General features: G+C 43.8%; 1 protein-coding gene across 7 annotated transcripts; it reads left to right on the top strand.

The window, feature by feature from the left end:
• The first annotated feature begins 421 nt into the window (after positions 1 to 421).
• LOC106635872 (uncharacterized) lies at positions 422 to 22,176 on the top strand. Of its 7 annotated transcripts, none has more exons than XM_089593285.1 (12): positions 422 to 1,233; positions 7,143 to 7,279; positions 8,456 to 8,794; positions 8,892 to 8,972; positions 9,943 to 10,368; positions 10,460 to 12,758; positions 12,841 to 14,426; positions 14,817 to 14,852; positions 15,311 to 15,515; positions 16,806 to 17,156; positions 18,175 to 18,367; positions 19,637 to 22,176. In XM_089593285.1, exons 2-12 carry the CDS (start codon positions 7,232 to 7,234, stop codon positions 19,701 to 19,703), a joined length of 5,631 nt encoding a protein of 1,876 aa, XP_089449411.1. In that variant the 5' UTR covers positions 422 to 1,233; positions 7,143 to 7,231; the 3' UTR covers positions 19,704 to 22,176. The 7 variants fall into 7 exon arrangements, with proteins under 7 accessions (XP_089449411.1, XP_089449408.1, XP_089449410.1 ...); XM_089593282.1 differs by having other exon boundaries at positions 15,284 to 15,515; positions 18,169 to 18,367; XM_089593284.1 differs by having other exon boundaries at positions 8,438 to 8,794; positions 18,169 to 18,367.
• The last annotated feature ends 258 nt before the right edge of the window (positions 22,177 to 22,434 follow it).

Below are 22,434 nucleotides of genomic sequence, written 5' to 3'. Positions count from 1 at the left end.
CGGTCGGGTCCGATCCGGAGCGTTTTAGGTGTACGTAGGTATATATTTACCTATGCCCATAAGGATTACAATAAGTATGCCTATATGGATGAAAAGAAGAGAAGATTGAAAATGAAAAGGCCCAGTGTGCCCACCACCACGTGTCGGTCGGTGTGAGTGTGTATACGCACGTCGCACACGCGGCATCGGCTTTGGGGTTTGGCTATACATGTGTGTCCCCTGTACCACGGGGACGGTGTCGGTACTGTCGGTGGTGCAGCCGAGGAGTTAAAAAGAGACGGTTGCGAGAGACAGACTCTCTCTCCTGCGACCGATGAGAGAGTAGTAGACACACACTCGATCTGCTGTGCTGCTGCTTATTTTACTCTCTCTTTCTCACTCTCTCGCATCATCGCACACATTGGCACACACAACAGTCGTACGGGCGCGCGCCAGTCGCGCAGCACACAAGATGGCGGCGTTTGGGTGTCGTGGGTGCTGCTGGCGCTGCTAAACCCAGGGGACGTCGACGAGGACGGCTACGAGGACGAAGGACGACAAGAGCCGAGGCGATAGTCCGAAAGACTGCTCGGTGGGCGCAGCCTTGCCTCAGTTCCTACATAATTACTTTTATTTATTTTATTTTTTTTTTTTTTACATCGGTGTAGTTTTAATAACAATAGTGCGTAGTTTTTTTTTCTTCGCGAGCAGTGCCGCGCGCCCCGTAACCTGGAGCCAGTAGCGTTGCCGCAGTGCGAGCCGCGGAGCTGCGTCTCCGCAGAGCTCCGGTCCGTTGCGTGGCCCGTCGGCCGTCGACGACGCCGCCGCCGCCGCCGTCGCGAGTGTCCAAGTGCACCATCATCCTCCCCGTCATCACCATCGTTATTTAACGCGAGTGCAGCGTGCGAGTTATTCCTGCTGCTGCAGCAGAAATCGTCGTCGTCGTTGTGTCCAAATTTTGGCTGTAGCGACAGCCCTCCAAGGCGGCTCGAGAGGTGCGAGTCGGGTTGTGGAACAGGGCTGCTGTACAGCGGTGCCGGCAGAAGTGCCCCGGTACCGCACCTGGCCGGCAGACCAGTGCTCCGAAACGTCCGGACAAGGACGAGAAGGTCGGCGAGAGCGGTGACGACGACGACAATCATGCGAGAAGCGCGCCGTCGTACCTGCTCTCGGACGTGCTGCTGTTGTAGCTGGTGGAATAGCTGCTGAGGGGATACCGAGGGCACTGTTGCTTGCTTTCTTTCGCGAGCTCGGGTAAGTCGGCCCTCATTATCACCCCCCCAACATCATCTTTACCGTATACTTGTAAATTTTGTTTGTTTGTTTTTTTTTTGTTTTTTTTTATATATATATATATGTATAATCTCCCTAATCCTCATTATTATCATCATTATCTGCATCAACATCAACTGCTATACCTTTAATTTTCTCCTTGACTGCTCGTCGCTGCTCTCCCCAAGCGCCAGTAGTAGAGTACATCAGAAAAGAGGGAGAGAGAGAGAGAGAGAGAGAGAAAGATACATACACAAGTATACGCGCGAGAGTACACAGAGCATACAAAAAGAGAGAGTGAGAGCGAGAGAGCGTAAAGTAGTGAGCGAAAGAAAGAAAGAAAGAATGAGCAGTGTGCGCCTTTATTACGCTTATGTGCTTCTTATTCTTCTTTATTGCTCTCCGTTGCTGCTCCTCCTCCTCCTTGCTGCTGCTATTAGTACATTTATACGTTTGGTGCGTGCGTCTGCCTCTGATGAATACACATATTTGTTGTGTCCATGAACGAATCCGTGTAAATGTGTGTGTGTGTGTGTTGTAAATAGCATGGGTGATTAGAGTACGGGCGATGGTGACAGAGAGAGTTTTCTCTCCCCGTCATAATATACATCTGATAATACTTATATGTGGTCGTGCATCATTGAAAGAAAAGAGTGCAGGCCGCAGCTTCATCTGTGACGAAAGTTGTAGGATGGATAACACACACACACACACACACAAACGTGTAAGTGTAGAAAAGAGAGAGAAGAGCATTGAAATACGGGGTTGGGGGACGATATGGAGAAGAGTGGCAAGGAAGGAAGGGGAGGACAGGGCCAAAGCGTGCGCGTGCCCACTTTTTTGTGACTCGATCGCTCTCTGGGCTGATCCGATCCGATGGCTAGCCTAGTCTTCTCTCTCTATCTCTCTCTCCCGAAGTGCGTGCTCCGAATAGATTTTTTTTTTTTTTTTCGGTTTTTACGTACGTCCAGAGAGACGATTATAATGTGAGGTCCCGTTGCGTCGCACCAATATCCAAGTTCCACCGAGATATCAAGCTGTATTTACTCAGCTAATAGATTATGTTGCTGTAGCTATGTATTAAGTAGCCGCGCTCTCTTGCGGGTCTTTACGATCGGAGCAAGGGAGATAGAAGAAGGGGGTGGCGGGTAGGTATTAAACAGAGATGAGCAACATCACACAGCCGGATAATCGGCTCCGAGCTACCAAGTCGAGTATACTAAGTGTAAAACTACTAACACAGCCAGCGGTTGGCGTTAAGTACATCTGCGAAAGTGACAGCGGCAACTCAACTCCGACCGGCGATGATACTCCTTTCCAAATGTGCAACTATACTTAACTCTCTCTCCCTCTTTCTCTTTGTCGGCCCGCGCGCGAAATCGTATTAATCTAATTGGTGGTGCATATGCACATATTGGATAATACCGATCAGAGGAATAGGCCACCTCACTTTGGAGTTCACAGGATGCAATTGAGGGTGTACTTTCTGTGATGTGTACTCAGTATGTTGGTTTACCAAACCTTTGTATAAACCATTAAGAGTGATTAATATTCACACAAACTAGATAGAGATATAATAGTAGAGATATCCATAATATTACATTCTTTGGTCCTCTATTTCCGTTAACTGGGAATGAAATAAAACAAAAGTTCAGATTCACATAAATTGAATCTTTAACTAATCAACGACGGCGGTACAAGTGCCAACGCTGCTCCACTACTATAAGCTCTTCGTACTTACCGTTGATCCATTTAAATATTAGGTAATCTTCGAAATTCGAATTCTCTGCTGCCTTGACCGTCCAACTATAGTTATATCGAGTGGATAACAGTTGAATATGTTACTCTTCGGGCATTCCTTCGACAAAGAGTTGTTGACAGTTTCAAGCTTAACAACGTTAGAATGTATTGAAATAATCTCTTGGTAAACAATTAAACTGATACTTCCTTTCTTTTTTAGTATCGAACATCTCAAAGAGTACAAGGTACAAGAGAGAGCGCGAGGCAAAAATGTGTGTGTGTGCGCGGCGCGTCCGCGACATACACACACATACAAACACACGCTAGCTCTTTAACCATGTAGGTATATGTATATACATGGAATAAACCTCGTCCCTGCCGTCCCATGGTCCTTCCCTCGCATGGCCTTTCGTGTTCCCCCTTTATTTGTGTCTCTCTCGCTCCTTTTTTTTCCTTGCCGCCAGGCCACCGCAGCCTGCAGAGAGCCATCCAAACCATTCGACTCCAATCCCAAACGGGGCACACGTCGTCGACGAATGGTCGGACAGGCGGGAGGTTGGTCGGTGTTGGACATATGCAGCTCCTTGTGTCAATGTATAAATAATACCTACCCGTGTACTTATACTTCTATATACACTCGCGGGCTAACATTCGAAGTTAGCTCCGTTTCCGCGTAGACACGCGCGGACACTTTGCGCCGATTAGGAGAATCGACTTCTTATACCATGTGTATATATATACACTTACGTTATATACCTTCGTCCCTGGCACATACCTATCTGGCGTGTCCGTGTCGTCGGTCTCGCGTTTCGGACGGTATGTATTATATATACACCCAGTACATTGGGAGCTGTCGGGAGATGATAAAAAGAAAAAGGGGAGCCTGCTCTGCCGCTCGACTGCGAGGAGGAAGGGTGAGAAGGATGCAGGAGAAAAGTTTTGTGGAGAAAGAGAGAGAGGATGTGTCGATGCGCCTCCTCTCTCGCGGTAGCAGCGATGGGCCGATACATATTATACTTATACACGTGTGTGTGTGTGTGTATAATTTCGGAGCTCTTATCCTTCCACGGCCGCCAAGTTGTGGGCTCCTCTTGTGCCAACCTACATCCTTATAGTCCTTAGTTATCTTGTGTGATATGTATAGGTGTTGTTGTGACACGCAGGTGGAAGGTGGAAATATTACGTATCATAGACGCACACGTTACAGGGTGGTGATGAGCAGGCTTTTCCACACGCATATTTACACGCTCGTTTAGCACCGATTCTCCGTGAAACACATGTAGAGAGAGAGAGAGAGGATTGCTTTCATGCTCTTTCGCTCTCCTTTTCGCTGCAGCTGCCGCTTATATAGCCGACAACGGCATTTGTCACGTAATATCATATACCTACCTATATATATATATTTAACCCCTCGGCATCGACGCTTGCACTTTCCTTTCCTTAATTCCATGGAGCGTGCACCACTTGCTCGCTCGCGCTCTGTTAAAAGTATACGTTGTTATTATAAGGTGTATCGCGTAGCTCTCGCTGAGATGTCATGGCCTCCTCCTCTTCCTCCTCCTCCTCGCTAATCGTTGCATGTTGGTGTCTACAAGTACATAATATATCCCTCTTGTTCCGCCACAGTTATCGCATATACGCCGCTCAATATACTTTTATTACACACACACACACACACACACACACTATACGCGCTTGTGATAAAAAGCGTACTCATCGAAACACTATATTTTTGCACGCATAATGAACATGTGCACAACTTAAACGCTGGCGAGTACAAGTCAAACTTATTTTGAACACGAGCAAGTAGTACTTATTGACTTCTTATATCTCTCTCTCTCTCTCTTTTGCGGGTCAAACGTTTCACTAAGCTGTAATGGGGGGGGGGGGCATGTATCACGATGGGCAATAATGCTACATCCTATAGGTTGGGCCCCAGTGCAGCCTAGTCGGATTTCCGATCAGGTCCGTACTCGTGTGCCTGATCAGAAATCTAATCAGGCTGTAACGTGGGCCTGGCTAGGAGCGCAGTTTTATTGCCTACTATATATATAAAGGGCCCCATCTGCTTGCACTTGATATTCGAACGTTATTATACGTACCTTAATTTGAAATACTCGCTTGTGTCTTGCAGAGGATCGATCGATACTTAACTTGGCACTTTTTTTTTTTTTTTTTTTTTTACACCTAACTTGGGGATTTTGGACGAAGTAAGCGATGCCGTTCATGTGCGTTGAAATGACTGATCCTATTTATAGAGAGTGCGTGTGTTTTTTCTCTTAGCGCATACATATATTGTGAACTGGGAGATTTTTTGGGGGTTGAGCTTTTCTTTGCTCCGATATACATCCATGCATATACTTACTCGCACTGCTCGCACACCGCAAGGGGAGGAGGAGAGCCATGTATAGGCGAGAAAGCTGCAACACCGGTGGCGGCATAGGAGATATTGAGACAAATGCGTCTGCCGGAAAACCAGTTGGCAAGGAAGAGGAGGAGGGGGAGGAACCGAACTCATAGCTCTGCTCCCCGTGTACATATATATATATATATATATATATATATGTAGCCCGCTCATAAGGAGCCATATCTTCCCTCCTCGTCGCCTTCCCTTATATGTCATGTACATATACACACAATACCCTTGCTCTCTTTCTTTCTGATGTGTGTATATACAATACAGGCTTTTTCCAGCATATATAGAGCCACAGTGCAGGGGGGGTCCACGTATATCAGTTGAAAGATGCTCCATGCAACAACAACGCCTATAGTGGGCGGAAGGGGGGGGGGTAGGACTCCCCTGTACGACACGGGCTCCGCACTACATATACATTATAGCCGTTACGGCGAGTTGTTCGTCAACGCCGGCGCGCCGTGTGTGCACACTGCGATAATTATTTAATTATGCCCCGAGTTAACTCTCACACTCTCTTTGGTGTTGTGTAAGTGTCTTCTTTTGTTTTGCTCGCTGTTTTTTTTTTTTTTTTCTTTTATTTATTTTTTTTTTTTATCATCGATCTGTTAATTAGCCGAGAGAGACATTACGTATATACCCACAAGTGCTCGATTACGCTTGTTATGACACATTTGTAACGATGATGATTATAATACGATTATTGCTTATATCGTTACCCCGGCTGTGTTATCGACGTTATCGTACTGTCGAATGCTGATAACAGAGGCCATGTCTCATACTCACATATTATTTTCTTATTTTCTAATCACGTGTAGATAATAGCCTCCTCCTCCTCCTCGTTTTCTTACATTATAATATATATGTCACTAGTATTATCACGTACTACGTACGTGCTCGATCGTGTTCGTTCATTCATTCGTTCGTTCGTTCGTTCTTTTTTTTTTTTTTTTTTTTTTTTTTTTTTTTTTTTTTTTGTTTTTTTTTTTTTTTTTTTTTTTTTTTTTTTTATATCGGGTTACCGCGACAGCCTATTGGCCCAGTCGCCGGGGCCACCCACTCACCACCTATGTGTGGGGGTGTATTGCCACACCCATTAAATCCTCTCTTTTTAATTTATACCATACAAATCATACCATGGGCACAGTGGAAGTATCTCCGGTGTAACACACCTTGTCAGTTAAGCTGACACTCTCTGCACCGGGGGGAAGTGCATCGGGTCAACTCGCCACTGTGTAGCCTGGGTCCGAAGCATCGAATCCAGGCTAATTAGCATCCCCGGAGAAGCCCCATGTTTCAGGGGCCACTCCTCGCCGGTAAGGCCGGCGATCCCTGCCTGGCATCGGGCCCACTAATCCCTACCTATTAGGCCCTAACACTGTTTCGCATTCACCCAGGCCCGAAGACCTGTGGAGCAAGGAAAAAACCCTGGAATTACTCTGAAGGAAAATTCCACGGAAAAACCCGCCCCGAAACAGCCGGGGTTACATAGGAACTTTTTCCGGTGAAAACAGTTTTTTGAAAAAATCTGCACTCACCGGGAATCGAACCCACGACCCCTAGAACAGCGTTGTATCAGAAGCAAGCACGCTTACCACTGAGCCAACGCCGCTAATTTTTTTTTTTTTTTTTTTTTTTTTTGTTATAAAATTATAATTGTAAGTTTTCACAACAACAACAACAACAAATGCTTTATGGATTGATTAATTTGTTTGATGTACTTGTGTGTTTGGCCCAGGAGGTGAATGGTAGAATTTTGTTCAGAAAGCAATACAACAGCCAATCGGAACGCTGGAGAAGGACGGCGGAGCTTCGGAGGAGGGGGAGATGTCAGCCGGCACCCAGGGCGAGATACGGGTTGGTCCATCGCATCAGGTTTGCTGATTTTTTTTTTTTTTTTTAATATTAATTACTCACTCTTATATATGTACGTGAGTGTGTGTGTGTGTGTGTGTGTGTGTGAGAGAGAGAGAAAGAGAAATCTTTTTTTTCTTGTTTTTCTTATCTGCAAAAACAAGGAAACGAAGAAAGAAAGAAAGAACAAAACACAACTTCCTTGCCACTTTTAGCTATGCTCTACTACCACTACTTCAACAAATGTATGTACACGCCGGCAGTTTATACTTACTCATCTGTATAACTCCAGGCTTACTGTTGTTGGTTACAAACTTTTATATATAACTATACTCAATGCGTTGGCATCTCTCTCTCTCTCTCGTTTTGAGTGGAGAGAGAGAGAGAGAAAATGTGATTGCTTGCATCAGCTTCTTCGCGATGTTTGATTGAATTTTCGTGTCTTGCGCGAGCAAGCGTCAATACTTACTCATCGGCAACTTCGCGATGGCACTTGGTCGACTTATCGACAAGTGATGTTTGTTGTGTCTCTGTATACGTATAGGTAAATTGGGTATCACGATTGTAAACCGTAGTCTTGTGCCGCGCACGGGTATATTTATACATGGGCTGTAAATCGCGTGTAATCGAGCGTGTGTGTAAAGACAATTAGACGCGTAAATTTGTGGATTAATAAAGTGACGGCGCGTTTATTTGATCAGTCGCGAGAGTCAACTTTGTGCGGTGCGTGTGCTCCGTTTCTTCGTCTTATTGTATGCTTATGTATACCTCGCGTTTGATGTTACGATTATTGATTTTAATAACATTGTAACGAGAGTTTTTTTTTTTTTTTTTTTTTTTTTTTTCCTTCTTTGTTTTCATACGTCTTTTAATGCTAAGCTGAGTACGTTTGTTTTACGACTCGGCCTCTACAGTTGTATTATTATTCACGACTCTTGTGCGCGTATACTTGTCATGGGTTTTCCTCGTTTGTGCGCGAGTAAAATGTAAAGCGTGTTTTTTTTTTTTCCAATCAATCGGTGTTTGAACTATTTCCTAAATTGGTACAAACTCTGATAAGTATATCGAAACGATGAGGAGTAGACCAGAGCAAGCCGGAGTTTAGGCGTGTACGTAAAAAGTGTTTTGATCGGCAGAGGATGAGCTAACAGGGCGCACAATCACGGGTTTTTGATCCAGGACTTGGTTTCTTGCCAGGCCCACTTGCCTGATTATCGGCCGGGTATCCCTCCCGGAGAGCTGCTTCCTGATCCCGAGTTCGCCAAGGAGCGCGAGGAGCTAAGATGGATCCCAGAAATGACCCTGGACATGGACCTGCTGATGTACCTGAGAGCGGCACGCTCCGTCGCCGCGTTTGCTGGCATGTGTGATGGAGGATCCCCCGACGGTTGTGTGGCAGCATCCCGCGACGACACCACCATCAATGCCCTTGACACTCTCCACGATTCTGGATATGACGCAGGTCGAGCATTACAAGCCCTCTACAAGTGTGCAGTGCCCAAAGGTATCGACAAGAAATGGTCCGAAGAGGAAACTGTGAGTAATATAATAGTACACAATTGCTTGTACTTATTATGTATTCTATACGTCCTGTTTAACACACGTTGTTTGTCTTTTTCTTCGTTCCGTGCAGAAACGTTTCGTCAAAGGCCTTAGACAATTTGGAAAAAACTTTACTCGCATTAGGAAGGATCTCTTGCCGCACAAAGATACGGTAATTATTATTTTGCCTTTGCTTTGCTCAACTTTTTTTATCGCGTCCAACTTACCTGTGTCTACTCTTTTGTGGTATTTAAACTATACGTGATGTATGCATTACAAAATCGACCGTGCGAGTACATAAGTATGTGTAAAAATGCTAATAGCTCTCATTAATACTGGTCTGTCAAACGATTGTTGAGTCCGAATGAAATTAATTACCAAGAGAGTCTTATCGACTGCTTGATTACATTTATACTCATGTGCACACGTATGTATACATTGTTTTCATTTCTCTGTGATGTATCAAATTAACATTGGGTCTTTTTTGGTGTGGGGGGGGGGTGGCAGTGATTTTTTGTCATCTCGTGTATGTTTGATTATTACGGAAAACAGATTGACATTTTTCACCCAATGAGGATTTAAGTGTCTGTTGATTCTTGCAAATTAGGCATTTCTCTCAATAACTTATTTGCAAGAACATTCTCTTTGCTTAAAAGTTTACCCTATTAGAAAACAAAGCTGTTTGCGGCTACTTACAAGTTCGTTTTTTACAAACGTTTTTAAACTATGACAAAAATTCGTTAAAGCTGAAGCAATATTGAAAATCTTGGAAATAAATGAAAATGTTGATGTTCCAAGAATAAATAAAAACAACGATTTGACATCGTTTTTCAACGTAATACTCTTGCGAGTATATGCCTCATTTTTATTAATAGCAATGTCGATTCAAACAGAAAAAAATAACGTTGAACATTTGTAACAACTTGCGTTGATTACAGTCTTTGTATGAACAGCTGGTTACACTTTTCAGAGTAATATTTTTCATAATTTGACGATAATATCATTAAAGTGAAGCGAGACACAGTGACAGTGATAGCAATTCGAGCAGATAAAAATTCATGAAAATGTCTTTCATTGAGTGGTTTCATTGTGTATGTTAAAATTAAGACAGCCTTTAATTTTTTTTTTTTTTTCCTCCAAAGCCGGAACTCGTCGAGTTCTACTATTTGTGGAAAAAGACACCCGCAGCGAACAACAACCGGCCACATCGAAGAAGACGCCAGGGCTCGCTGCGTCGTATTCGTAACACGCGCAACTCGCGTGCCGGCACGCCCAAGGAGGATCAGCAGAACGCGACGACGCCAACTAGCGAAACGGCGCCGAGTGCGACAAGCACCGCCAGGGACCACACTCCCGCTGCCACGGAATCCGAGAGCAGTAGTAACGGTGCCGCTGGCGCCGGTTCCGGAGCTACAGGCTCCTCAAACAGCAATCCTACCGCTGGCGAGGTGAGTTCTGTTACCGAGGACGACAACTCCGAGGAGGACAGCGACTCGCGTGACACCAATACCAACGGCGTCAGCCACGCATGCCAGCATTGCTTCTCCAGTAGCTCCAAGGACTATCAGGTTAGTAGTAGCATCATTCGTAGATACGTGCTCGTTACTCAAGTTGTGCGTATGATTATTTGTTCTTAATATGTTTCTCTCCCACTATCAGGTCACCGGTAAAGACAGACTAGTTCTCTGCGCGGAATGCCGAGCACACCTGAAGAAGACGGGCGAGCTGCCACCAGCACCACCCTATCTCTTCCGGCCCGTGCCGGCTGAGTCACCCGATAGCCCTGGTAGAATGCGAACGCGCAACAAAACCGCCAAAGAGACACGACCCTCGCGACCACGTAGAGTCGGCGGTACCGATACTCCCGACCAGGAGAAGCAAATATCTCAGCAGTCCCAGCAAACGCCGTCAACAATGCAGCAGTCGAGCGAGAAGCCCAAAAAGTCCAAGTCTTCCAGCAAGCCTGAAACTCCGAAGAAAGGCCAGAAGCGCTTGGTGCCGGACGAATCAGAGGAAGACAAGGACATGCAGAAGCGCAAGCGCACCGGCGAAAGGCCCGAAAGTCCCTCGGAGTCGCTGACCACTGACAGCAATTCCTTAATAGACGAGCCGGAGCGGGAGGCCGAGGCAGATGCCCCAGACAGCAGTAGTGCGAGCAGTAGTCAGGCCGGTGTTCCCGTGGTGGTAACAGCGAGTAGCAGTAGCAGCAGCTCCGGTCCTCCTACCACGGGTGGCCTGCCGCCCGACAATAATCCAGTGATGAGCCCGGCGACGACGCCGTCCGAGGAGCCTTGCGAGCCTCCGACGCTCATAACCACTCCCATTTCACCGCCACTGCCGCCTCAGCAACCTCAAATTCAACCTGTGGTGCAGCAGCAGCCTCCGCTGCCGCCAACGACGTCGCTGCAAGTGCAGGTGCCACTGCCACAGTCGCAGCCCCTGATTCAGAGTCTACCGATATCGGTTCCCGTCATCCACGCACGCGAAAGCCTCATCGACAAGAAGCCGTTGCTGGACGAGCCAAAGGACATGAAAGAGCCGATGGAGGACATGCCCTTGCCGCTGAATCAACCCCATCCCATAAAACTAGAGCCCCATCCGATCAAACTAGAACCCCATCCGTTAAAATTGGAGCCGCTTCCCCTCAAGTTAGAACCTATACCGATAAAACTGGAATCCATGTCAATGCCGATGACAATGACTCTGCCTATGCCGCTGGCCATGCCCGTGCCCATGGACAGCAGGTCCGCGTCTCCGCCCGTAAAAGAGGATATCGTCGACTTACAGCAGCAGCAGCAGCAATTGCAGCGAGATCAACAGCATAATACCCCAGGCCCCGGGCCAAATCAGCAGCCGCAGATGGCGCACAGTACCTCGCAGCCCCTTTCCGTCAGCGAGTTGGCTCAAAGCATGCCGCGCAACCTGTCGCAATCGATGAACAATTCGTCAAGCGGTCTGTGTCCCCCGGGCTTACCTCCGATACCTCATTCCGCGGCGGCGATAGTCTCGGGGCCCGCCACGATGCCCCTAGTGCCTTCGAGTACTACCAATCAGTCGCATCCACTGAACATGCAGTACACCGGACCCACCTCGATCACCTCAGCCCTTCAAAGCGTGCCTCAAAACCTCTCGGCCCAGAGTCTTCAAATCCCGCAAGGCCTGCAAGTGCCTCCGCCACCCCCACCAAGCCTCCTGCAAGCCACACCGAGAGATCTTAGTCAAACGCACCCGGAAAACATGTCGACGAGTGCGCCGCCTCCGCCACCGCCGCCGACGCTACCGGTGCCAACGAATCTGGTCATGCCCACGCTGTCTGGGCCACCGCCGCTTAATCTCAACATACAGAGTCTGACGGCGAGCGGTTTACCACCGCAACTGCAGCCACCACCACCGCCACCCATGTCCAGTTCGCCACAACCTCTCGGGCTCACGATTCTGCACCAGGAGCGAACCATTTCCGAGCGTATGTTGTCCGAAGATAGTCGAATGCCTCCTGAGAGGTTGCGAGACAGACTACCGCCGGACCGAATAACCGACCGGATAGTCGATAGAATCCAGCCAGACCGGATGCAAGATCGGTTGCAGCAGGAGCGCATGCAGGACAGGATACAGGACAGTAGAATGTCGGATAGGTTGCCGCCAGACAGAATGCCTCTGGATAGATTAGGACAATTGGAGCGCGACGACAGGGAACAATTGGAACAACACCAGCAGCTGCCGCCACCTCTGCCTCCCCTGTCTCAGACGAGACCTGAGCCGCTCAACATGTTCCAGCCGATCCAGCCACCGCCGCCAATGATACCGAGTGATAGGCCGGGGCCACTTTACAGTCTAGCCGGGACGCCGCCTATGGAGCCTCAGAACTTGAAAATCAAGCAAGAGATTATCCATCCGGAGCCCGATCCACTTCAGAGTCTCAAAGAGGTCAAGATTCCTGGTTTCCAGACCAATTTTCCAGGTAAGATAAATGGATTTTTTTTATACTTCATTTTATTCTTGGGCGTAGGCTATCGATTCTAATGTACCACGTCCGACTCAAGGTCCGAGCATAGAAAACATCAAAAAAGACCCAGATGCTGTTGTGGGTAGAGAAAGTAGCGGTGGCAAGCCGCCGACCCCAAGCAAGCACTCGTCCTCGTCGTCTTCGTCCTCCAATCAGCAGCCTCCGCAGCAGGTCTCGCAATTGCAGTCGATCGCGGCCTCGCCGCAGCCCAGCCTTCCCCCGCCCCCAACGTCGATACCGCAGCCAGTGATGCATCCTGTGCAACAGACGAGTCCGCACATGGCCCATCCGTTCCACCCGCATCATCCGCTTATGCCGCACTCCCTGTTCGCGGCGATGCATCCGTATCATCCTCACGCTTACCCCGGTTATCCAACCGTGCACGGTTATCCCGCGTTCCCCGCCTATCCTTACGGGCCCGTGCCCCACGCCATACCACCGCCGTCGCCCCAGCGCAGCGAGGCAACGACCATGATGACGGCTCACCACTCGAGCACCACCTCGTCGGTATCGACGCGCGAGGAGTGCGAGAACCTGATTGCCACCCACCACCATCACTCGTCTTCGTCCATGCATCACCAGGCAACGACCCTCCATCACGACAAGCTGCTCACGATATCGTCGTCGCACAGCTCGCACAGTTCACACAGTCACTCGCAGCACTCGCATCAGAGCTCGAGGAGCGCGAACAAGCCGAGCCCGCTCGTGTCCTCGGCCCCGTGTCTGAGTTCCTCGGTGAGCGCGATGCACCAGCAGCACCACCACAGGCCGGGAATGGGAGTCCACCAGTCGGTTCAGCTCGGACAACTGCCGGCCGAGCCCAAAATCGAGCCCGAGTCCATGGAATCCGAGTCCGAGGACCCCTTGCCTAGCCCCCGCGGGCCCACACCCGAGCTCAAGCTCGAGGACACAGAGTGTCACCGTTCGCAGTCTGCGATATTCCTGCGCCACTGGAATCGAGGCGACAACTCCTGCGCCCGTACCGACCTCCTATTCAAGCCCGTGCCGGACTCGAAGCTGCAGCGCAAACGCGACGAGCGCTTGCGCAAGCAGGCCGAGCGCGAGCGTGAAGAGCGCGATCGGGCGGCGCAGCAAGCGCAACAACAAGCCCAGCAACAGGCGCAACAACAACAACAGCAGCAGCAGCAGCACCAGCAGCACCAGCAGCAACAGCATCAGCAGCACCAACACCAACAGCAGCAGCATCATCAACAACAGCAGCAACAACAACAGCAGCAGCAGCAACAGCAACAACAGGCGAGAAAGATGAGCACACCGGATAAGCAGTCGGATGGGTCGTGCAAGCCACCGAGCCGTGGTCACCTAGAGCCCGTCGTTTCACCGTACGATAGGTACGCGACGCGTCCGGGTGCAGCCGCTGCTGCTGCTGCTGCGGCCGCGGCTGCCTATTCGGACACGCCTGCGCTGAGGCAACTCTCGGAGTACGCGAGGCCTCACGCGGCCTTCTCGCCCGCGAGGCATCCCACGGGACCCGGCGATCCGATGCTGCATTACATGTACGGCACGGCCAGAGAGAGGATGGAACTCGAACACTTGGAGCGCGAGAAGAGAGAACGGGAGATCCGGGAGCTTAGGGAACGCGAGCTCAACGATCGGCTCAAGGTGCGTTTGGCCATTAATTTCATTGTTTTTTTTCCGTAATACACATAATATGTGTATGCGGTTTCCGTCTACTATGTTCGCACATGTGAATTTACGGAACGCCTTTATTTTATTTTGTTGGATTATAAAAGTCATAATATTCACCATGCTGTCAACGTTGGGTGTTGATTTTTCCGTTTGATAAATAAGTAAACTTTGAGAATTGCTGTAACTTAAAAATATAATGGTAAATGTAAAATTTAACGTCTCTTCCTGTATCTGGGTGTTTTATAATATTAAAATTTGCATTTTTGATTTCGAAGAGTCTACTGTTAAAAAAAATAATAATAAATAAATCAAACAAAAATTTTTCGAAAGGCATTATAAAAACTAAAAATTTTTTTATTATAGTTTCAAAAGTACACAATCAATAGCATTTTCCAAAATGTAAGTCATAGTTTATTTTAATTTTATAATTAACCAGCACCAAACTCATCTAACAGTATTTTCGTAATCTAATAATGCTCACTTACATATGTATATGATTACATTTTCAATAATTTTTCAACTATTTTTGACAAGTTCTCCTGTACTATAAACTTCAGGTATAAGGCACAATCTAACACATAATTATGGTATCATCTTTTGAAAATCTAACACTGTAATTCATATAACACAAAAAAAATCACAATCATAATTACAAGGGGAGATATTCAACATAATCCTTTCAACAATGGTAGCTTGATATCAATTCAACTTTTCATATCTTTTTATTTTCTATCTTCTTTTTTTTCATTTCATTTATCATTCGACTAGAAAATTACGAAATTTATTTGAGATTATAATATAAAGCCAAATAACTTTATATTCCCTTATAGAATACGTTCGATCCGATGATTTTCCAGGAGGAGCTTCTCAAAGGTGCGCCTCGTCCCATGGCTGGGCCGGTAGATCCGCACTGGTTGGAAATCCACAGGAGATACGCGGCTTCAGGTGGCCTCGCGCCTCCAGGTCCGGGTGGTCCACCGCCTGCAGGCTTGCACCAGTTTGGCCTGTACGCGGTACCACCTGGGCCTAGTCAGTTGGACAGGGAACGGCTCGAGCGACTAGGTAAATAATTATCTTTTTTTTTTTCTTAATTTAGACAAATCATCATCTCTTATCGTACTTCATAGCCCCGTTAATGGGAGGTTTTTGATAAATTAACATACAACAAAGAGATTTCATAGGGAGCACAATAGTAGGTATATACATAAATGATGACAATAGTTGATAAAATAAATACCTATATCAATCAATGTAACGTTAACTTACGATTTGTTTGAAACAAAACGACGAAAAAGAAAGAGAAAAAAAAATTGAAAACTAAACTCACGAATGACTTTTTGATAACGAAGATCAAAGGCTACTAAAAAAGTAAGTGCCATCAATAAGGGATATGTAAGTCTTATAATATCTGCTTCTAAAAGTTAAATTGTCTAGATTTATCTCTCATTTTACTTTGACTTGTTTTCTTTTTTTTTTACGCAGTTTTGTTTTTACTTAAATTTTTTTTTCCATGCCATTTGTTTGAAGCAATAGAATTTACTTTTTTCCCTTTTATCATTGTTTATCTAGTTTTTATATGTGCTAGTAGTGTTACATTAAGTAGAGACAATTGAAAATTGCTGTAGTTTTTTTTTTTTTTTTTTTTTTTTTTAATTTTGAGAGATTCCACTTGAAAGTGTCTTATTTAGATTTTTTTAAGTGTCCATTCTTCTAACTGTAGTGGCTTAATGTGAAATCTTTTTTTCATTTTTCGTCTTCATTTCAACTCAAAATCAAACTTATTTGACTCTTCACTGCCTACTGTAATGGTTTTTGTAACGAACACAATCTACACAATCCTACTTTTAATACACATTCAACACATACATAATAACTAACAATGCAACTGACCACCTTACTTTAAAACATATACCTAACAAATTTAAATAACATTTTGTGGATTTACTTTTCATGCAACACTTTATGTATGACAAAACAATGCAAGCATTAGTTGCACGTAAATTTATGAGAATAATCAAACATTCTGAAATCGATTGAAAAACTTGTATTACTAAGTCAAGATTTGCTATGAAAATCTCAAATAGAATGAACGAGACTTTGCGAGGCTATCACTTGAATGTTTGCGCGCGTATTATGTAGCAGTGAAGTGAAGGGTCGAAACAGTTGAGGAAAAAAAAAAAAAAAAAAAAAAAAAAAAAATTAACACCACCAAACCGGGATCCATGGCATCTTGAAAATCAATTGGGAAAGCAGCATAAAATCAATCACAATCGACAGAAAATGAAAAGAAACAAACAAAACAAATCGTAAAATCAACGTTCGAATGACGGAAGTGTATGTTTGTGATCGAAGCGGCGATGTCGGGTTTAGGCTTAGCCGCGGGAGCAGCAGCGGCGGCGGCGGCAGGCGCGGGCCCGGCCTCGGCCTCAGGAGCGGCGCACCCCGCAGCGGGTCATCCCCACGCCAGCCAACTGGACGCGGAACGACTGGCCCTCACCACGGACCCGATGGTGCGGCTCCAGATGGCCGGCATCTCGCCCGAGTACCACGCTCACACGCACGCCCACACTCACGCCCATACGCACTTACATCTGCACCCGGGCCAGCAGCAGGCGGCAGCCCAACAGCAGCAACAAGCGGCGGCGGCGGCGGCGCAACAGCAACAGGAGGCGGCCGCGGCAGCCGCGGGATTCCCTCTGCCCGGTACGACGTTTTTTTTTTTTTTTTTTTTTTTTCATGCAAACAAACACAGACACACCGACAGTGTGCTTTGAAGAGTTTAATCAGTGGGACATTTTCATAAATCTTTTGCCCCCCCCCCCGCTTCTTTTTTCATACATGTTGAAGATACTTGACTTGCAAAATGAGGATTGAAAGATTGAACTGCTGTATGCGCATTTTTGGGTAGGCAAAGCTAAACTCGTTTTTTTTTTTTCGTCAATTAATACAAGTTATTCAAGTTTCAATAATAATTATTACGTTTATTCATACGTGTGAATCGGAAAGGAAAAAACTAAACGAAACGCATATCGAATCGTGTTTTTTTTGTTGTTTTTTTTTTTGTTACGTGCAAAATTAATTGCAAATGATTCTATGTGTTAGCAAAATTAGGTTGAAGCTAACATTGTTGATGCTTGAAAAGTAAATGCATTCTTGTAATGTGCATTGTAAATTTTAACAGCCGAAATAACATTAACCCTACGATAACATATCGGTACAATTGTGTTTCAATACAATGTCTCGTTAACACATGTTCTTTTTCAAAAATTAATATTTAGCGTTTCAAGCATCAATGTTGTTGTAGGAACACAAATATTAGCTTTCAAGGAAGTCATTGTAACGTACTCGTGTATCGTCTTTCAATCCTTATTGAAATATATAATCATTTCGTCTAAAAAAAAGCATCACCTTCCAGTCATGCTCAATATCGAGCTGCAGCCTGCTGCAAAACGCATTAATCTTTTGTCTAAGTTTTTTCACCTTGAAAGAATGACCTATTGTCTTGAGGGCGCAGTCACACTGCCTGCTTAACCCGTAGCCTGAAAGAAAAAAAAAAAAAAAAAAAAAAAAAAAAAAAGAAAAAAAAAAACTTACTCACACAGCATCTAGCATAGTAGATTTACTCTAACGTACGGGCATCCCTGCTCTTTGGATTTTTGTTTCATGTACCCTTTCCCCCCTACCCCACCTCGATGTTCAACGAACGGACGAGCAGCAGCAGCAGCTGGGGGCAACTATCCGAGGCCAGGCTTGATGGGCCGCGAGCCAACGCTCGCCCTACACCCGGCCGAGCTGCTTGGCAGGCCCTACGACATGGCCGCCCACCACGAGCAGCTACAGCGTCACCTGATGCTCGAGCGCGACCGTTTCCCGCCCCACGCCTCGCTCGTCGCTCACCACGAGGAGTACATAAGGTTCGTCTAACAAAAAGAACTCTTCACCGCCACTTTACTACGTATATATACATACATCTGATGTGTATACTGGCACCCTGTATGGCGGCATCCCTTCTCTTTCTCCGTTGCCTCTGCCTCTCTTCTTTCACCTCGATCCATCCTTCGATGGCTCTTCTTCTCCTCCCCCTCTTATTTTTTCGTATACGTGTGGATCTTTCTACCTGTCGCGAGAGAATCCAGGCTTGACCGAAAAAGTTTAGAAGAGAGGGAGAGAGAGGACAAAAAAAAGAGTGCAAGATTTAGCGAGAGCCCAATTTTAGCGAATGAGGCGCTTTGATTGTATCTTACTTCTGCCGCATGCAATATTATGATACGCGATGTGACTTTTTTTTTAGTCGAGGTAATTTTTTTTAATTTTTTTTTATTTCCTCTTTTGCGTTTGTAAACAGTTTTTTTAGTGAATTTTCACTGTTTTAACTAGGTATGTGGTATTTAAAACATACAGCAATATATTAAAGACAAGTTCGTGCATCAAATAATTCATTCGTTCGAAAATGAAATTTTTATGAATGGTTTTCAATTCAATCAAAACACACTTTTATCATTTTTTACAATATATTTATACAATTCACAATGTACAGACATTTTGAAGTATGAAATTTGTAATTGAAACTGTGTGTGGAAAATTGAATATTTTTGTATTCAATATCGCGTGGCGTTGTGTTATACACATGCATTAAATCGAACATTTATTTTTTTTTGGCAAAGAAAACATTGTCTTTACGACTATAATGTGTTTCAAATGAAATTGATCAATTTTTTGTACATATTATTTATGTACCAGAGTAAGTGCTGGATTTTTTTATCAATATGACAATCAAATACATTTTTGTACAGTGTTGAAAAGGAATGTTAAAAATTGTGTTCCTTATTGTAGACAATAAATCGATAGACGACTGATGTTTGATAAATAAAACTGTGAATCATTTGATAAAAACTTGGTAGTTGTGATTCGTTTCAATTCTATTGAAAATTCTTTTTAAAAAAGCACCCTTGTTACAGATAGTATATTTTTTTTTTTTTTTTTTTTTTTTCACTTTTTTCAACATTGATCTTTAGTAAATTAGGTGTGCTTCGATGTTTGTAAAAAAAAAAAATAAACCTGGAATGCCATTTACTTTTTCTTTTGAACGATTGTGAAGGAGGAATGTGAATTAAAATCGAAAAATAGGTATGGATGGCCGTACAGGCCCATAAATGATTTAAAAATGTGCCCGTGTTTTTTAGACAACAGCGCGAGCGCGAGCTCAAAGTTCGTGCGATGGAAGAAGCCACACGTGGATCACGTCCCTAAAGAAAAGAAAGCCGATAAGCGCTAGAACACGAGCATCTATTTCTCTCTGTCCCGGTACATTGCTGCCGTGGCGAAGACTCACAAAATGAAGATAGAAAACGAACAAGAACGAAGATTACAAATGGGCCCAAGTTATTGTCGCTTAGGGACACCATAATCTTTTTTTACAAGTTTTCAATCAGCGAGACATGTTTTAGTGATCCGTTTGCGTTTTATACGTACACGTTTTTTCATAAACATCGTGTAGTGAAATTTAGGAGTCACGGAAGGGAGAAGAAAAAAAAGAGTACGCGTTTGTAAGTATGTGTTGGCGTGCGTGGATGGGAGGGAGAGAGCGAAAAAGGGAAAATATGAAGTAAAGCGTAAGAGTAAATCAAAATATTGAAAACGATAAATACAATAGGATCCCTTTCTCTCTCTTTCTCTCCCCCCCTTCTTTTTTCCTTAGTGATTTGCAATTTGTCTTTTGGTTGTAACGATTATCCAATATAATTGACGATTGATTATAATTAATTTACTATTAATACTTGCTACTTTACGTTCATTCAGTGTTGTATACGTATGGTACAAGAGACGATTAAAATACAATTGTAGAAGTAAAGCAAAGAAAATGACGAAGCGTCGGCCACTTTTGTTTAATGTCAACTACTGTAAATATTGAAAAAGACAAAGTAAACAAAGTGGAATAACACGCAGCAATTGATTATTATATACATACATTTATATAAATATATATATACATATGATATTTACAAAATAAACTAGCGCAGCCTAGCCTTCTAGAGGATAGTGTTCGATTGATTATAGCAGCTTAACGCGACTGTGTATATTAATTTTTGAGATTCGTACGCGCGTGTATTTATCGCTCGTCAAACTGGTGGCAATTCCTCCCATGCTCAATTGACTTATTTTCAACTATTTTTATTACAATTACTTTTAAATGTATTTTGTTCTTGTCTTTTAATTTAATAACCGAAAATAAGACCTGAAGTTTTTAACTTAATGGAGAGCTCGAGTCACGATTCAGGTATTTATAAATATATATATAAATAAAAAAAATATACATATAACACCAGTGTCTCTTTTTACTACGTTTGTACTTCTTGTGAGAAGTAGACTGTTTTCGTAAATCATGTAGGACGATAATTTTTTTGCTCTCGTAAGACTTTAACTGTGGTATTGTCCAATCAAGTAAATAAAAAAAAAATTTTTTTTTTTCATTCTTTTGGATGGTATTATAATATGTAGAAACATACTTTTTATCCGACTATCCTTTTTACGTCAATTTTTATTTTAATAATTATTAGCACAATTTTATTACTTAGTCGTGTAAGCTAAGTTTTGAGTATTTGATGGTGTTGCGTTGATTCGTGAAGAAATTGTGTATATTATAAAATAAAAATAAAAAAATAAAAAAATATGAAAATGCAAAAAAATCAAGCGTAAAAAAGCAAAATTCTGAAGAAATCAACCGAGAGGGAAAAAAAGCAAGCGCGCTCTCGTGTTGGTAGAAACGAACAATGGCGATGTAATAAAAAATTTTTTGCTATTTTATGCGTGACTGGCTGATTATGAACATTGTAAACATTTGCAACAAAATGACCAAAGTATAAACGCGAAACAAGCAGACGTGTTGACGTTTCTTTAAGCGCGCCTTCGCATGCGCTCAAAAAAACTTTGTATAAGCGCGCGCCCCACGCGCGTCCGCCTCCCCCTCCCCCCAAGAGATATTTAAGAAGGAACCATTTATCAAATGTAAATCACAATTCAGTAGACAATGATAATGATAATTATGTCACTGATGATGATGATAAATGATTGTAATAATTATAATAATGGTGATTATAATGGTGATTATGATGTATATCATAATGACAATGATGGAGATGACGATTTAAATGATGACAACGACTACGAGGACGATGACTATAATAGTGATAGTGATTTTATGATAATAACGATGACGTTGACAAGACTACGATAACGACTGAGACGACCATGATGTGTAAAAGCACAACAGTGAGCATCTTAGTGTGATGAACGCTGGATGGGCTTTGTTTTTTTTCATGCCATCGACGTTTTATTATTTTCTACGAAAATAAAAACGCGATACCTGCATCTCTTTTTTTTTATGTGAACTGTGAGTCATCTCGAAAGGGGGCATGTACATTTTAAGCTGAGGTATATATGAAGGGAAGAAAGAAGTAATAAAAATAATCGATTGTAACGATTGAATTATAATGTAACTTATTCGCAACACAGTACATAAATATTTCTTACTATTGTCAGACCGCATTAAAAATGAAAAAAAAAAAAAAAACAGACATCGTTTTGTCCACCGAGTTCTGATGATTTTTTTTTTCTACCCTGATTCCTCCAGACATGCCGATACTTAATCTATACAGTATTTGAAGAAATATTATTATACTGAAAGATATAGGCAGAGTGAATTACTTTGTATTTTAAAATAAACATTTTAAGAAGACTTTTGCTTGTATTTATTTACCTGAGTATTTACAAGTCAAATTCACTAATTGATTTGAGATACAATTAGAATTCATTACTTAGAATGAATGGCTTACTTGAAAATATATTTTTATTGACTGTGAATCTGTACACGTTACACAATAATTAACCTTATTTTAACATAAAACTTTTAAACTTAATTGACAACAAAACACTCTACACTCCAGTTGAGTTTTATAATTATAAATTGTAAGTTTGGAAAATT

The sequence above is a fragment of the Copidosoma floridanum genome, unplaced genomic scaffold (assembly GCF_036245765.1).
Source record: "Copidosoma floridanum isolate Cflo_tuat_1 unplaced genomic scaffold, Cflo_Japanese_pri ptg000019l, whole genome shotgun sequence".
NCBI classification, from domain to species: Eukaryota; Metazoa; Arthropoda; class Insecta; order Hymenoptera; family Encyrtidae; genus Copidosoma; species Copidosoma floridanum.
This window is presented reverse-complemented; position numbering and strand designations above follow the sequence as displayed.

What these genes read in the sequence shown, in the direction of transcription:
- LOC106635872 (XM_089593281.1), top strand. Translation starts at nt 7,232, where the DNA reads ATGTCAGCCGGCACCCAGGGCGAGATACGGGTTGGTCCATCGCATCAG. An exon ending in AATGGTCCGAAGAGGAAACT is followed by an intron (nt 8,795 to 8,891) that starts GTGAGTAATATA and finishes CGTTCCGTGCAG; the next exon opens with AAACGTTTCGTCAAAGGCCT. An exon ending in CGCGGGATTCCCTCTGCCCG is followed by an intron (nt 17,157 to 18,168) that starts GTACGACGTTTT and finishes ACGGACGAGCAG; the next exon opens with CAGCAGCAGCTGGGGGCAAC.